Source organism: Paroedura picta, chromosome 1 (assembly GCF_049243985.1).
Source record: "Paroedura picta isolate Pp20150507F chromosome 1, Ppicta_v3.0, whole genome shotgun sequence".
NCBI classification, from domain to species: domain Eukaryota; kingdom Metazoa; phylum Chordata; class Lepidosauria; order Squamata; family Gekkonidae; genus Paroedura; species Paroedura picta.
Genome location: NC_135369.1, coordinates 25,849,583 through 25,866,201, shown reverse-complemented (window position 1 = coordinate 25,866,201; position 16,619 = coordinate 25,849,583). Strand labels below are relative to the sequence as shown.

Here is a 16,619-nt window from a genome sequence, read left to right as displayed (position 1 = left end):
CCAGCCGCCGAACGCCTTTGATTGGCGAGCAAACTCCGGCCATTCGCTTAGGGGTTGCTTTTAAAGCCGCGCCGGGGGAGGAAGGGCGCCGAGGAAGAAACGGATCGGGGGGCTTTTTGTGAGGGTTTTTTGTTTTGGAGACGGGGAGGACTGGCAAGCTCCGCGCAGTGAAGATGCCCCGCGCTTTCCTAGTGAAAAAGGCGTGCGTTTCCACCGGCAAGAGGAACTGGAGCGAACTTCCCGATGAAGAAAGAGGCGAGATCTACGTCCCAGGTGAGGCGGCCGGCCCGGGGAGGGGGCAGAGGGCGTTAGAACTGTACGGGAAGCCCGCTTGTCGCTCGCCCACTCCGAATCGGAGCGCTTTGGGTTCCTTCTCAAGGCGTGGGGGTGGAGAGGACCCGGTGAGGCATAACGGCCCTCCGAGGAGGAGGGAAGCGGCGCGGGCAGCGGTCCCTCGGGCTTCCTGGGTCAGGTAGTCCTGAAGGTGCCCCGCTTATTTCCTGGAGGGAAGGGAGGGAGGGGGCGAGGCGCCCAGGTCTCGGCGGAATCTCCCCTGCGGGCAGAGCGCGACCTCCCCCGCCGTCCATTAACTGGTTGCTAATCACACCTGCACGCTTCGCCTGCCTGGCCAGGGCGGGAGGCCCATTGTTCCCCCAAGAATGCCGGGAAGGGGCCCTTGCGCGCAACTTCAGCTCGCCACTCCATGCCCCCCCTCCGGCATGTAATGTTTAATCTCCCGGCAGTTTGGGGGATTGGTTGGAAAATCGGCGGAGGGAGGGGGCGCGCAGGGCTTTCTGTGCCGGCATGGTTGCTGATTGGAGGGCGCGCAACCCAAGTGGCCCCAGCGGGGAAGCGTTCAGGTGCGGCGGCTTTTGCCAGGCGCGCAGCGCAATCCTAACTGTGTTCTCAGGCAGAAACGGGGCCTTAAATCTCCGCTAAGGATGGCCAAGGAACTGGGGATGGTTACTCAGCAGTGCTAAGCCCGGGGTGGGGAGGGGAGTTGTCTTGTGCCGATGTCAAGATGGACAGAAACACTTAATCCCTGCTGCGGATTTTGCCTTTTTCATACCTGCACGGAGGCAGAAATACCACGGACGCTCAGAGCGATGGGGGTGCTGAATCTGTTGCTGGGGAAAGGTTTGACTGGTGTGTGACCTTGTTCTTGGACCTTCACTCCTCATCCTTAATGGCTGTGTCTTGCTTTGAGCAGAGGGGCTCCAGGTGAGGTCCCCTTGTTCAAGCTGCTATTCCTAAAGCAGGGGCTCCACCTCCTGCCTTCTAGCTGTAATTGGGATGCTGGCCTCCAGGTGGGACCTTGGGACTCTCAGAATTACAGCTCGCCTCCAGATGACAGAGATCTGTTCCTCTGGAGAAAAGGTCTGCTTTGGAGGGTGGACCCTGGCATTGACCCCCCCCCCCTGAGTTCCCTGTCCTCCCCAGCCTTCACCCCCAAATCTCCAGGAGTTTCCCAACCTGCAGCTGGAAGTCCCCTCACATACACCAGTGACCAGGGGGGACCCGGCAGCCCTAAGCTGTAACCAAAAGGCACCATTTCCCATCTAGCCACTGGGAGACAAGGGGCCAGGCAGGCCCTTGTCCCACCTCTAGGCACTGCACCCCAAAGAGGCAAGACGGAGCCAAACCAAGGATCCTGACACTGGGTCCCCATCCAGATCTGAGTGTGGAAGTTTGCAACTTTCATCCTTTGCTCCAAGGAACCGGGCTTAGAAATCTTTTTCTTCTCTGAACATCATAGGAGGCATGCTGAATCAGACCAGAGGGTCATCTAGACCAGCATCCTGTTTCTCCCCGCAGCCTGTCTGTTGTTTCTGGGAAGGCTGCTGCCCTCACCTGACCCCCAGCCATGGGCACTTGGAGGTGGACTGCTGGGGGTTCAGTGGAGCTGCCATGGTTCTTGCAGCACCAAGCTCTGCAGGCCAGCCCTGAGACAGCCCAAGGAGACGAGGACGACGCTTTGCGCCCAGCTTGTAAAGTTCCCCGTCTTACTTAGCTTACTTGGCAAGCATCGTAAGGTTGATCTGGGGAGTCTGTAATTAGCTTCTAATTAATCACGCTGGAAGCCTGGCGCTGTTTTCCGCCACAGATTCCAATCTGCTGACCTGGGGAGGGAACGATGGGGGCCCTCTCCCTTTGCTGCCGACCAGTATTGAAATAGCAGACCTTTTAATTTCGAGCTGGGCAGGGAAGTGCATGTGGGGAAACTGAGGCATAGCTAAAGAAAGGGAAATGGGTGGCTATCCTCCAGGCAGAACGAGCAGAGGGGTTTGGCTCCGGTGGCTGGACTGCTACACTGAGAAGTGCCTGGTTTTCCGGAGTCCGTGTGTCCCATGGCGTTGATTCTCCTCCTAGTCCTCACAGGCCTTCACTTCTTTTCCTTTTAGCCTTCTATCCTTTCTCCTGAGCTCCCAAGTGGGGCACAGGCTGCTCCATTTGCCTCCCCTCCCCCTCAGGAAATTGATATGCCGATTGTTAGCCTGGTGTTTTCTCCAGCATCACTTCCCATCACTCCTGAAGTTGGTGGCCTGGTTCACACCTGCAACAGCAAGGGATGGGGAAGAGATGGTCCAGGTGCTTGTGCCACTTCAGACTGCAGCTGGAAGGCTCCCTTATGTTAAGAGTTCCCCTCAAGCAGGAAACCAGCAGAGGTAGGGATAGAGGTTCTATTCCCTGAGGTCCTGCTTTCTTAATGCTAGGAAGGCTTTCCCATGAAAGCTGGGAATCCTCAGACATCCACTTGACCACCTGCATGTGCGAACTAGGCTTCTGTCCCACTCTCTGGATGGCTGCCAATTATGCTAGCATGCCACAAACAAAATGCTGGGCAGGTGAAAGGGGGTGCCTTTGACACCTTCTTGAATTGATCTTTCTTCCCTACAAGTGAATGGCTGACTCATATGAAGTAAACCCCACTTGGGGGGGACGGACTGGTGATCATGGAAGAAGAAGAGTTGGTTTTTATATGCCACTTTTCTCTACCAGGAGTCTCAAAGTGGCCTATAATAGCTTTCCCTTTCCTCTCCCCACAACAGGCTCCCTGTGAGGTAGGTGAGCCTGAGAAAGCCCTGATATTACTACTCAGTCAGAACAGCTTTATCAGTGCCGTGGCGAGCCCAAGGCCACCCAGCTGGCTGCACGTAGGGGAGCGCGGAATCCCCAGCCCGCCAGATTAGCGGTCTGCACTCCTAACCACTACACCAGGTTGGAAGAGGAATTCTGCATTCAGCCAGAGGCTTTCTCTCTCTGGGCCAGGACAAGAGCTGAAGCTGAGTTCTTAGCATCCTCGGTGCTGAGATCCTGCTTCAACATTTCTTAGAAAGCATTCAAAGCTGTGCCTTGAACCAGGAGGGTGGCATGTATCTCCAGGCAGGCAGCACAGCAGTCATGAGTTCGAAGCCAGAAGTCACCAGCATTCAACTTACTGGGTTATGAAATCATCAGCTGGTGCACAAGTGGAACTGATGGCAAATCTGGGAAGAGGGTGGGGGTGGGGAGAGACTATTCCTGCAGGGACCTCTCCTTCCAAACTGCAGTGCTTCATAAAATAGTTTGTATTCCTTTTAATCTTTTTCATTGTTGATGCTTTTTTTTTTTTTTTTTTAGAATGACAACACGTTTGACAGGCTTCAAATTATTTGCCAATTTTCTTCAGGCTCTTTGATACAAATCAGTATGAAAGATAACACCGCTTCCGTGCAAGGGAGGCCTTCTGACACTCAGGGATGCATTTCTAATTTGACCCAAGTGGGCTTTGCGGGCTTCGTTCCTCTGATTTTCTTTCACGACTGCCTGTTGTCGATTGGCAGCTTTTTTGCTCGCCCGTGCTCAGGCCCGAACCAGCAGCCTTGCAGTGAGCGGTCGGAAAGGGCCTGACTCCGCTTCCAGTTTCATGATGCTCAGGAATCCCTCTTGGGCTCTGTCTAGCGCTGAGGTGTCCTTGCTGTTTGCAATGGAGCCAGGGAGAACGAGAATTCTGCGTGAGGCTCCTTGGATTGGTTTGAGGGTGATTGCAACATGCCCCCCCCCTCCCATTCCACCTCCCTGAGGCAGGTGACAGGAGCTGGAGTTGTGGCGCCGGGCCGGAAACACTTAATTAACTCTCTGGGCTGGGCTGGGCTGGACTTTCCAATAACATCCCGGTTAACCGGTTCTGAGCTGTTTACTCGTTGTTGAAGTTGGCTTTGGGAGGTGGTGGTGCTGGTGGCGGCGGTGCTTGAAGGCAGAGCATCAGAGGGCTACGTTGGGGGGAACGTCACAATGATTCCAGCAGAGTTCCAGTCATGAGGACTAGCTTCTTAGTCCCAGGGGTAGTACATTTTGTGGAGACCACATCGTCCGTAGAGGCTGCCTTGTGTCTTAGGCTTGTCTTGGGTCAGCCTTCTAGAGTTCTTTTGGAGACTATTGTATTTATTCTCTTCAACAGCTGTGGCCCTGGCTAGGCCAATCTCACCAGAGCTCAGAAGCTAAGCAGCGTCTGCCCTGGTTTGTATTTGGTGGGGGGGCCGCTACGCAGAGGCAGGCATTGGCCAGACAACCCAGCTCATCCCTTCCTTCCTCCTTTCCGAATTCTCGAAACAGAGTACCAATAGCGTAGCAAAAAAAAATTGTATAATGGCAGGTGCAGAATGAAAGCAGGTGGTTAAGTCTTCAGATAACTGACCTCCCCCCCCCGCCCTGTGTGAAATTCGGAATGTTAGATTGTAGTGGCACATATACACGACGTGTCTTTCGTCCATCTTGGTATCGATTGTTGCACTTTCTATTGTTTATTCGTATTTTTGAGCTGGTCTCATATTGGGACAAACGGAACGGTCAGCTGCGAATCAAAGTGATTGGTAGGGGGGAAGACTGAAACCAAAAGTCATAACGCAATACATGAAAGAGCAAAAATAATGTATAGAAATATACAGCAGCAGTCCCCTGTTCAAGTATCTGAGCCAGGAGACAACCTCAGGGGAAGGCCTCGGCCTCTCTGCCCTGTTGTTGGCCCTCCAGAGGAACTGGTCGGCCATTAGGTGAGACAGGATGCTGGTCTTGATGGATCACTGGCCTGATCCAGCAGGGCTCTTCTTATGTTCTTCACTAGCCGGTTCCAGTGAATAAACATAATCAGAAATACTGTTGTGCGGAGACGCCTGTGTTGGTGATGAGGCTATTAACTGTTCTCCTGGCCCTGCTGCTGAACAGGTTTTCAAGATTGCTTTCTCTTATTCCAGGCTAATTAGCCTGGGGTTACTACCAATCCCGAAATAAGCACACTTTGGAACTAACCATCAAGATATTAAATTTCTTAACCACCTCTTCTGCTCTCACATCCAGTGCACTGCTGTTAGGGAAGGGGTCACATTCACCCCGATTCGTTTTAGCAACATGTTAATATTGCCTGTTTTTCCCCTTTAGTCTCACTGGGCGGGTATGCCCTGTGGAAAAATCTGGAGCCTTCTGTGGCCGAACCCCCTTCGTACTCAATGCCCCTGGACATGACAATACGAGACTCCACCTACATGGCAGCACAGCCCCGCTGTACAGCCCAGGTCCCCAATGGGATACCCCAAGACAGAGAGCCTGGATTCTTGTGCCCCAAGATCAAGGTAAGGCTGACACAAAGACAGGGAAAGTTCCACACTTTGGTGAAGAGCAGATTCACGGAGGAGATCCTGGAGTGCAACCTTTGGTTCCTCCAGTATCCAAAGTAGGAAAGCTCCCTGCTTGAGACTTTGGACAGCTACTTTATTGTATTTCTACCAACCGTCATTGTGAAATTACGGAGCTCAATGGTCTGACTTGGTATAATATTGCTTGTTATGGTATAGTGAGAGATGGTTGTGATGTATAGCGAGACATAGTGGGACTCTCTATGTCCTTGCAGATGAGGAGCTGTGATAGGTTAGCGTCAGGCCCATGCCATGTGTACAGATCAGAGTCTTGATCTGTTCGTGCAGCCCTTTCCATCCCTGGAAAGATGGCTCTCATGGGTTGTGGGATACATGCAGACAACGAACCATATGGTTTGGGGAGGATGGACAAGGGGAGGAAATTGTTCCTTCTTCCCACTTGAACACAGAAAGCTGCCTTATATCAGGGGTAGTCAACCTGTGGTCCTCCAGATGCTGGCAGGGGCTCATGGGAATTGTAGTCCATGGACATCTGGAGGACCACAGGTTGACTCCCCCTGCCTTATATGGAACCATGCCTTCAAAGTCAGTATTGTATATTCAGACAGGCAGTTGTTCTCCAGAGCCTTAGACTAGGGTCTTTCACATCACCTATCAGCTGGTCTTTTTAACTGGAGATGCCAGGGATTGAACTGGGGACCTTGTGCATGGCAAGCAGATGTTCTGCCACTGAGCCATGGACACAAGCACAGTTCTTTTGAGGGAAGTTAATCTATTTCATCCCCTAGTCCTTTCTCACTCCAGCCCACTGACCTCCCCCATGGCTTTTCTTCTGTATGGATGCTAGGATCCTAAGATTATATTTCCACATGCTGGAAGGGGCTAGAACAGGCTTTCCCAACCAAGTTTCTCCAGGGTTTCTTGACAGTCCTGGAAGGATTTCCTGTATGGGTGGGAGTTAATTAATTTTTATATATGTTTAAAAAACATTTATCAAGGGATATGACCATAGATGGTTATGTTGATCCACCCCCTCTTCCCAAAATAGCCAGTGATGGGCCTGGAGGGGGTGAGAAGGGGAGGGGCCTCAGGTGGGCACGTACACAGCTCTGCTTCCCAACCACATTCTGCAGGATCACACCACTTCTGGAGATTCTCGAAGAATGTTTCAGGGGCTTCTCAACAGTAAAAATGCAATTTGCTCCATGCCAGGGCTTTTGTAAAAGGAATGCAGATGTGTTGTCATTTTTTGTCAACTTTGTCATGCCCCTTTGTGCAAGTCCTCTCTGACAGAAAACCCTCTGTTTTTCTGCAGGTGACCCAGGGTGAAGGGCCAGGCGAGCAGTTCTGCTGCCCCGTTTGCCAGAAGGGGTTCTCCTATCAGCGAATGTTGAACCGCCATTTGAAGTGTCACAGCCAGGTGAAGAGGCACCTCTGCTCCTATTGCAACAAAGGGTTCAACGACACTTTTGACCTCAAGCGCCATGTCCGGACACATACAGGTGAGCTTTACAAGCCTGTGGGGGTGCTGGGTAGGAAATGAGGCCTGCCTTTCTGTTGCTTTAGAACTTGGGAGAAGGTTGGCTGGCAGCAAAGTTTATGAGCAGAAGGTTCAGGACAGAGGACAAGATATATCTTGTACAACTCCCAGTTGACTTCGAGAATGTCCTACAAGATGTGGAGATGACTTTGAAGAGATCGACCACCCCAAGCTTCCAAGTGGCAATAGGGAGGGGAAATCTCAATGGAATTGTGAACATGATTATGTCACTTCTGGTGGAATCCGGAAGCTAAAGCAGTAGCTCTAAGAATCATCAGCAATTGTATGGTTTTCAGAGAAGTGATGTCATCATTCTTGTGTCACTGCACCCACCATAGCTTTATTCCTAGCCCTTCTGATTGGCAACCCTTTGTCACATCCAGGTGTCACTCTAGGAATTTCCCCTAATCTCTGTAGTAAAGGCTGTAGGGATGTGAGACAATTCCTGGAGCATCACTGTGGGGGCCATGTTCAGGCAGTTTCCTCCCACTCACTCATCAATTTCTCGAAGATGGGATATTGGGGCATGGATAGAGTTTTACCTCTCACAGGAAAGAAAGATAGCAAACCTGTTCAAGTCCCCACTTAGTCATGTAGCCAAATATGAGATCTTGAGCTGGTTGCGCTCCAACTTAGTTTTGACAATCAGATGGAGAACCCTCTAAGGCTGCCACGTCTCAGGTCAAGGAAGGGGATTCCCTGCTCCAAGTTCCCTTTCCTCAATTCCGCATGGAATGATGTTGAGGGGAAATTTTTGAAAAAATCATTTAATTTTTTAAAAATTCACTGGCATTGCCCATGCAATGGTTTCCTGGAAGAGAGGGCAGTAGCTCTTGGAATCGCCAGAACTTCTGTGATAAAACCAACCCTGTCATAGGTTTCCAGGGATTCTTAGAAGCTACCACAGTCAATTGTGGACATTTCCCAGAAGTGATGTCATCGTGCTGGTGACACTGTCTCCCATCCTCCGGCCAGTTGTCAAGCTTGGTCTGGAAATCAAAGTCCCTTCTGAGTTATCTGGACAAAAAGTGGGATAAGAACACGATGGGGTGTATAGGCAGGAAGAGCTCTGTAGCTACTGGCATGAGCATGCTTCTCCCCATGGGACTGAAACCCATTCCCTCTCTGCCTTTCTCGATGCAGGTGTGCGCCCTTACAAGTGTGAGCTCTGCGACAAGGCCTTCACCCAGCGCTGCTCCCTTGAGTCTCACCTGAAGAAGATCCACGGGGTGCAGCAAAGTTACGCCTACAAGGAGCGCCGTGCCAAGCTGTACGTGTGCGAGGATTGCGGCGCCACGGCCGACAGCCAGGAGGGTCACATGCGACACCTGCAGGAGCGACATCCCGACAGTCCTCTGCTGCGCAAGGCTTCGCGCAAATCCTCGGCCCTGCTCCACAGCACCAGCCCACCACCACCTTCTCTGCTGCAGGGCGGCCTGTGCCTTTGAAGCAGCCCCCAAGGGGGACCTAGAAAGGGTCTGTCCTCACTGGTGGCTTATCAATGTCTTCAACCAAAGTCAAGCCTCCTTTTAGCTCAGGGATCCTCAGACTTTTATCCAAGCCCAAGAAAGAGAACATTTTGACACCTGTATGTGGAGATAGCGAAGAAGGGGAATGGTGCCGCTGCTTATCCAGCTCTGAGGACAAACTGACCCCAAAACAGAGCAAAGTACTGATGGTGGCCTTTTTAAAAAGTTAGATGCAGAAATTGAACTGCAGGTGTCTGAGGGTGGGCTTGAGTGAGATGCAGGGGAGTGTATTACATCCTACCGCTGCCTTATTTCCTTTCCAGTTATTTTCCTAGGGAGCAAACAAGAATCTATTCCCTAATTTAGGGCTCATGTTGTTACAGGGGACACAACAGAGGCTCCCTTCCCCAATTGTTCTTAATAGTTATTTTTTTAAACAACAGTGAATATAGCTAATGTAGCAGGTGGTGCAGGAGGGAGCTGTTTTTAGTTTGAAGGAAAGTGGCTATTTAATTTTAGATGCTCTGTTAGGGACATATTATCCTGTTTCTGTGACCAGGCAGCTTCCTAGAGAGCCAGTTTGGTGTATTGGCTAGGAGTGCGGACTTCTAATCTGGCATTCTGGGTTTGACCTTGGGCTCGCCACGGTGCTGATAAAAGTGTTCTGACAGAGCAGGAATATCAGGGCTCTCTCAGCCTCACCTACCTCACAGGGTGTTTGTTGTGGGGAGAGGAAAGGGAAGGCGACTGTAAGCCTCTTTGAGATTCCTTCAGGTAGAGAAAAGTGGCATATAAGAACCAACTCTTCTTCTTCTTCTAGCTCCCAAACTGTGACTTTTGGACTTTGAATTAATTTTTCTGGCAGTACACATCTAGAAGAAGAAGAAGAGTTGGTTCTTATATGCCACTTTTCTCTACCCGAAGGAGTCTCAAAACGGCTTTCAGTTGCCTCCCCTTTCCTCTCCCTTCCTTCTAGGGAGAAAACTGCCTTCTGCGTATGATTCACTACTGGAGGCTTGTTGCCTTTGGATCGGTTAGGTAGGCATTTGTGTCTTGTGTCAGTTGGAACTGAATGGTTGCATTTCCAGAAATACTGAGACACAGTAGTACAAGCCATCCTAGTTGAAGGATGACTGTTGCATCCCTGCATGAGTTGCTGCTCTTGGTTTGCCTTGCTCCAATGAAAAGGCCTGCCTAGAATGATGGCACTTGCAGAAGTTCTAAGAGGTGCCTTCATCCAATGAATAGAAAATGTTGTGCCTTACAAATGAATGGTGAACTTCTGAGGTTGTATAAAATGTGCCTCCCTCAATTTTAATGGATATAAATTATGTGCCTTAGTGAGAGCCAGTGTGGTTTATTGGCTAGATTGCTGGATTAGAACCAGATTTGAATCCATGTTGAGCCTTGAAACTCACTGGGTGATCTTGGGCCAGTCATACTCTCTCAGCCTGACATACCTCACAGATAGTCTTCCTAACTACCTGGGCCTAGATGAGAATTTGCTATGCCCCAATTTCCCACCTTTAAAAAACTGAGGAGCGGGAGAAGAAGATGGCTTCCATAGTGGCACTCTAGGAGTTTCCCCTGTTCTCTATGGTCCCTACAATAGGAACTGGGAAAATTCCTAGTGTCTTAGTCTGATGTGTGACATTACATCCTCCCCAAACTCTGTCCTTCTCAGTTGCTCTCTCCCCCCTATATCCTAGCATTTACCTAGGCAATGTTGGGAACCCTATTCACAAAATGTATAAGAATGACATGGTGAAGAGCCACATATGCAGTCATGAGCTTGGAGCAAAGGTGGAATGTAAGTGGTTGGATAGCCATCAAAAGTTTGGGGGACTCTCAGACTCTGCCCAGATTTGTAGCATTGGTCACTGGTATTACATTGGCTGCCACAGAGGTAACAGTCAAGCTCTAGGGCTGAGGGGATGGCCTCTCTCAGGAAAACAAAATGGCTGTCCGTGGAGAGTACAAGAATATGAATGTGTGAATATGAATGGTGCAAGTTGGTCTGTTGTTGCTGCGCAGGCGTAGTGACGCAGAAACCAATTTTAGCATCTCTAGGATGCAGGCATAAGGTATGAATCTTGTTTACATATTTTACTTCCATCTTGGACTTTTCTGTGGAACAAGCCAAGCCTGTGAACTTTAATGTTATTATATTATATTAATTATTCATACCAGTTATTTTTCCCTCTGATATTAAAATAAAGGAACTGATTATTTCATTTGTGTAAGTGGGTGTGGTGTTCAGAGTCCAAGAATCTATAATTTCAAGAGTGAGCGACACAGGGCAGTGGTTAAGAGCAGCAGACTCTAACCTGGAGAACAGGGGTTTGATTCTCTGCTTCTTCTCCATGCAAAGCCTGCTGGGTCACCTTGGGCCAGTCACGGGTCTCTCAGAGCTTTCTCAGCCCCACCTTACTCACAGGGTGCCTGTGTGGTAGAGAAAAGTAGGGTACAAAAACCTTTTCTTCAATGCATTCTTGGAGTAGAGTAATGCTCTTGTTTGCCCACAGTACAACTCTGTATCCCATCAGAGTTATGTACAGGGGAGGGACACATGCTTGCCAACCTTTTGCCAACCTCCAGGTGGCACCTGGAGGTCTCATGCTATTACAGTTGCTCTCCAGATACCAAGATCAGTTCCCCTGGAGAAATAGGCTGCTTTGGAGGGTGGCCTCTATGGCATTTTAAGTCCCTTTCCTTCCCAAACTTGCCTTCCCCACGCTCTAGCCCAAATCTCCAGGTATTTCCCAATCCAGAGTTGGCCACCCTAGTTACGTAACTAACAGGAATGGCTAACTGCCAGCCTGGATCAGTCTGAAAATGCCAGCCATGAAACTCACTAAGTCTGTAGACTAGGTGCATCACAAATGTCATGAATAAACCAAGAGAACTGTTCAAGTCAAAGTCTGATTTCATCTGAACAGACATAAGCATCAATTACCATTGGTGAGTCTTTCATGGCACTCTAATGAGGATCAGTTTTTGGAGAGAAACGCCAAACCTCAAATAAAGCTAGAGCTAGAACTCTAGGCTCTAGTATGCAAAAATAACTGGAAAACATAAAGTGGCCCTCTAAACATTATCGCTCTCCTCCTTCCAAACAGATCTTCCCTCAACTTTCTTTAATCTAACAGCAATCTAGGAAGCAAGCCTATGCCGTGCAATCAGTTTTCGCAACCTCAAAATACACTTCAGAGGGTGATCCCAAGACAACGTTATGTCATGAGATAGTCTTCTGAAACATCTTGGGCTCGTCTGCAATGAGCGTCTGAGGTTCTCCACCCTTGTTGGAGAAAGAGTGTGAAGCACTAGAGATGGGGAATGAAACTGCTGTGTTTGCGGTGTTCTTTTCAGAAGCACGGGGTGTACTTTCATAAGAATGAAGTGAGGAAAAGTTCCTGCTGATTCTATGATGCTCTCAGTGGGCTGTGTTCACTTTTTGGAAACGTATAAGACTGACCTGAAAGATGTGTCTATGAATTCATTTTGGGATAGAAAAGGCCCCTTTTAGTCATTACTTTTATCCAATCAGGGAGATTGTGCTACTACATTACTGCCATTACTGTCTGAAAAGCTTGTGTATTTTCACCTCTTGCCTGGCAACCCAAGAGACCCATGGGCGGAGGGGGAGGACTTAAAAAACTGTCACAGCTCGATGCTCTGATGTCAAATCCAGTGTCAGGTCTTGGCATGAAAACATGGCAGGGTGAAGCTCTAGGAATTTCCCTGATCTCTGTAGCCATTGCTATAGAGCACTAGGAAATGCCTAGAGCATTGCGTGATGTTATAACATTGCTTCTGGGTCCAAAGCCAGAAGTCATGTGATGGTATCATACATTGCTGATCTCATCCCCCCCCCCCCCATCACCCCATTTTCTTCCTACTCTATCAGAGCCGGCTTGGTGTAGAAATTACAAGTGGTGGCTTCTAATCTGGAGAACCCGGTTTCAATTCCAACTCCTCCTCCAAATGCAACCAGCTGGGTGACTTTGGGCCAGCCACAGGTAGCTCAGAGCTCTTTCAGCCTCGCCTACCTCACAGGGTGTCTGATGTGGGGAGAAGAAGGGTAGGCAATTGTAAACTATTTTGAGACTCCATTGGAGTGTAAAAAGTGGGGTACAAAAACCAGCTCTTCAAACAGCAGCCAGAATAGACCTCAGGTGCACCATACTACACAACCTGCCCCCCCTTAATACCTGTATTGTGTTCCACATACCTATCTGGAGCATCTATTCCATATTTCAAGGCTCTCCCAACAATCTGTGGGGCTGTTGAACCTGTGGATGCTATTCAAATGTTAATGAAGGTTAATGAGTGCTAATCACAAAATGGCTGCCGTGGCAGGGAGGCAAGAAAAAATGTTGGGAGGGTCTAATCCAGGCTTTCTCAGCCAGGGTTTCATCAAGCCCTTGGGTTTCTTGATAATCCTGGAAGGGTTTCCTGAATGGGTGGAAGTTAATTAATTTTTATATTTAAAAAATTGTTATACTTTTATCGGGTGACATAACCTTATATCAGGCTTTCTCAACCTGGGTTTCCTCAAACCCTGGGTTTTCTTGATGGTCCTGAAAGGGTTTCCTGAACGTGTGGGAGTTAATTAATTTTTACATATTTTAAAAATGCGTTAAAACATTTAGCACGTGATGTGACCATATATTATCATATTGACCTTCCTCCCCTTCCAAAATGGCCAATGATGGGCTTGGAGGGGATGGGAAGAAGAGGGGCCCTGGGTGGGCATGTATACAGCTATGCTTCCCAACAATATTCTGTACAATCACCATGCCATTTCTGGGGTTTCTCGAAGCCTGAAGAATGTTTCAGGGGTTTCTCAATGGTAAAAAAGTTTAGAAAGGCTACCATATACGGTCATATCAATCTCCCCTCCCAATGGCCAGTGATGGGATGGGAAGGGGAGGAGCCCTGGGCGGGCATGTATACAGCTATGCTGCCCAACCATCTTATCCATCCATGGTTCCTCTTAGTATTTATGAAACTGGCAGGGAGGTGGAGCATGTGAATTGGAATATGGCCGATCAGGGTGGTCAGCCCAGCCCATACGGTTCCTGCCCTCCATGCTTGGCCACTCGACACTCTGCAAGCCTCAACACAGACGTGCCTGCCTACCAAGGCCAGCGCGTCTGTGAGGACGCCCCACAGAAGTCGTCATGCTAACGCCGCACGCCACCCTTCACTGCCGAGCGGGGGCCGCCAGTGGCGGCCACACAATGGCACCAAGTCCTACCACCAGGCACGCCCACCGCATGCCGTGGCCAGCTCTGAGGGACCCGAGGCACCCACGCACGAAACACATCGGAGGGAGCTGCGCCAGCCTGCTGTTCCCGGCACACACCCAAGCCAGCAGCCACCATGCCTGAGGCGACCCCTCCCCACCAGCGTCTCCCCTGTGATGACATCAAGGAGCCCCGGAAACTCTCCGCTGCTCCAGCCACCTCCCTACCAACCCCCCCCTCACTGCCACGTTGTCTACTGAGCCGCCCAGGAGGTGGACCTGAGCCCGAGCCTGCCACCACCACCACCTGCGCGACACGCCCACCAACAACTCTAAGGACGCCCATGCAAGCGGCCACCGCGGCTGAAGCACCCCTGCCTCAACAGCTTCTCCCCTGCAAGGACATTGAGGAGCCTGGAGGACCACCCTCTCGCTGCCGCTAACACCCTCTGCATTTAAACTGCAGTAGGCTTGGAGACTAGTATTGTACATAATTGCATCACTTCTGGAGTTTCTTGCAGCCTGAAGAATGTTTCAGGAAGGCTGGTCTAAGTAAAGGATCCTCCTTTGATGGAGGCAGCTATCTGGGTCTTGAAGATGATGTCTCCTGACTGAATTCTTTTGAATACCTCCAGCTCCAATAAGATTACAAAACTGTTCCTGGATACCGGCGGGGCATCTATCAGATACTCATAGGCACCAGGATGGGGATTGTTGTTCTAAATGATATCGTAACATGGGGTGATCATCCAAGCCAAAACACTGACAAGATCTAACAGGACCAGGAACTGGGGATTGTTTTTATCCAGCTTTAATCAGAAACAACAGTGCAATTAAAGCTCTTCCAGTCCAAGAGCCAGGCCTGAAGCCAGACCAAATTGGGTCAAGGGAGAGGAAACGTCCCAGAACACTTCCGGTTGTTCTGCCACTGTTTATTCAATTAACTTCCCTCAAAAGAGAAAGTAAAAAATGGGCAGGATCATTCTTATCTAGCCTTTTGAAGCTGCCTGCCACAATGTCCTGCCTTTATGCTCCAGCCCCTGCCCTTTTTTCAACAGAGGGGGAATGTCACGTGGTGTCTGAGACACTCTAGGAATTACCCTAATCCTTATGGGGGTTTATCATAGAGATGGGGGAATTCCTAGAGTGGCACTAATGCCTTGATGTCATTTTCCTTATTGTCTACTTTTCAAATGCAATCCTATATTATCCAATAAAGTTTTTTAAAAACAGAGATCTGTAACAGCTTCCTTAGAAAGAACCACTGTTCCCCTGCAGTGATGAATAAATAATTTTCTTTTTTAAATTAATTTTTATTAATACAGAAAAAGTTACATAGAAATTACCGAACAGCAAATACATATAAGAGAAATAGTAACAGAAAAAAGAAAAGAAAAATAAGTATAATGTCATTTTAAAAAGACTTCCAACTGTACTTACAAAGAAAAAAATTCTTAACCTTTTTTGGCTATATCTAAACGTTTGTTGTATTACAATAAATAATATCTCAAATACCCTATAAAATATAGAGCCATCCTTAATATTTATAACCATATCTTTGTTTTGATTTTTTTTTCAATATAAATTTTCCATTGCTTCCATTCTATGTCAAAATCTGAAGTATATTTGTCTTCTATATTCATAGTTAATTTTGCACAACTGGCTAGTTCCGTAACTTTACATTGCCATTCATGAATAGTAGGTGTTTCTACTGACTTCCATTTTTCCCCCAAATAATTCTCGCTGTGACTGAGAGGTATCCAAAAATTATTCCTAACTCATTTTTTAAAGAATTCTCTAAAATGCCCAATAAATAGGCTTCTGCTTTTAATTTAATCTTTTTGCCCCAAATTTTTGAGATTTCCTCATGAATTCCCCTCTAAAATTGTTTCGCTTTTTGACAATTCCACCATTGGTGATAAAATGTACCTGGCTCTTCATGGCGTTTCTATCATTTATTGTTTTCCTTCTTACTCATCTTTGAGATTTTATATGGTGTCAAATACCATCGGTAATGCATTTTATAAATATTTTCTTTTACATAATAACTATTTGAGAATTTAGAACTTTTTTTCCAAACAAATTGCCAATCATCATATTGAATCTAATGTCCTACATTCTTGGCCCAAGTTAGCAAAAAATCCTTAATGATTTCAGTCTCAGAATCCGAACTCAGACATTCTTCATATACTCTACTTATCAGATGTTCATTACTTTTCATTAGCTGACTTAACAATAGAGTAGGTTGACTTTCAAATCCAAATTCTTTATTGTCTCTAATGAATCTGTCTCTTAATTGAGCAAAAAGCCACCAGTCTTTTAATTTACCTTCCTCACGTAATTGATCTAATGATTTTAGTTTAAATCCAGTATTTCCATCTTCTGTTCATTTAATAGTTCTTTGTATGTGAGCCATACTTCCTCAGAGCCAACCTGACTCCTGGATAACGCTTCGTGCGGTGATAGCCATAAAGGAATTTTGTCTAATAACTTCCCTTTATACTTACTCCATACTCTATTTAATGCAAATCTTAATAAATGATGACCAGTTTGTTTATTTTTCCTTTTCCATACCACATATAGGCATGCCAACCGTAAATGGTCCCTTCAACTTCTAGTGTCAACAATCTATGGTTTTTTAGTAACATCCATTCTTTCACCCAGGTGAGGGCCACTGCTTCAAAATAAAGTTTTAAATTGGGAACTTTTAGACCTCCTCTCTCTCTAGA

The 16,619-nt window shown here is 48.0% G+C and overlaps 1 protein-coding gene across 1 annotated transcript; it reads left to right on the top strand.

Annotated features, from left to right (window-relative positions):
• Positions 1-112: 112 nt before the first annotated feature.
• On the top strand, positions 113-10,873 carry OVOL1 (ovo like transcriptional repressor 1). Its single transcript, XM_077329456.1, has 4 exons — positions 113-273; positions 5,419-5,609; positions 6,949-7,135; positions 8,317-10,873. The coding sequence occupies exons 1-4, from the start codon at positions 174-176 to the stop codon at positions 8,619-8,621; spliced, it is 783 nt and encodes a 260-aa protein (XP_077185571.1). The 5' UTR covers positions 113-173; the 3' UTR covers positions 8,622-10,873.
• The last annotated feature ends 5,746 nt before the right edge of the window (positions 10,874-16,619 follow it).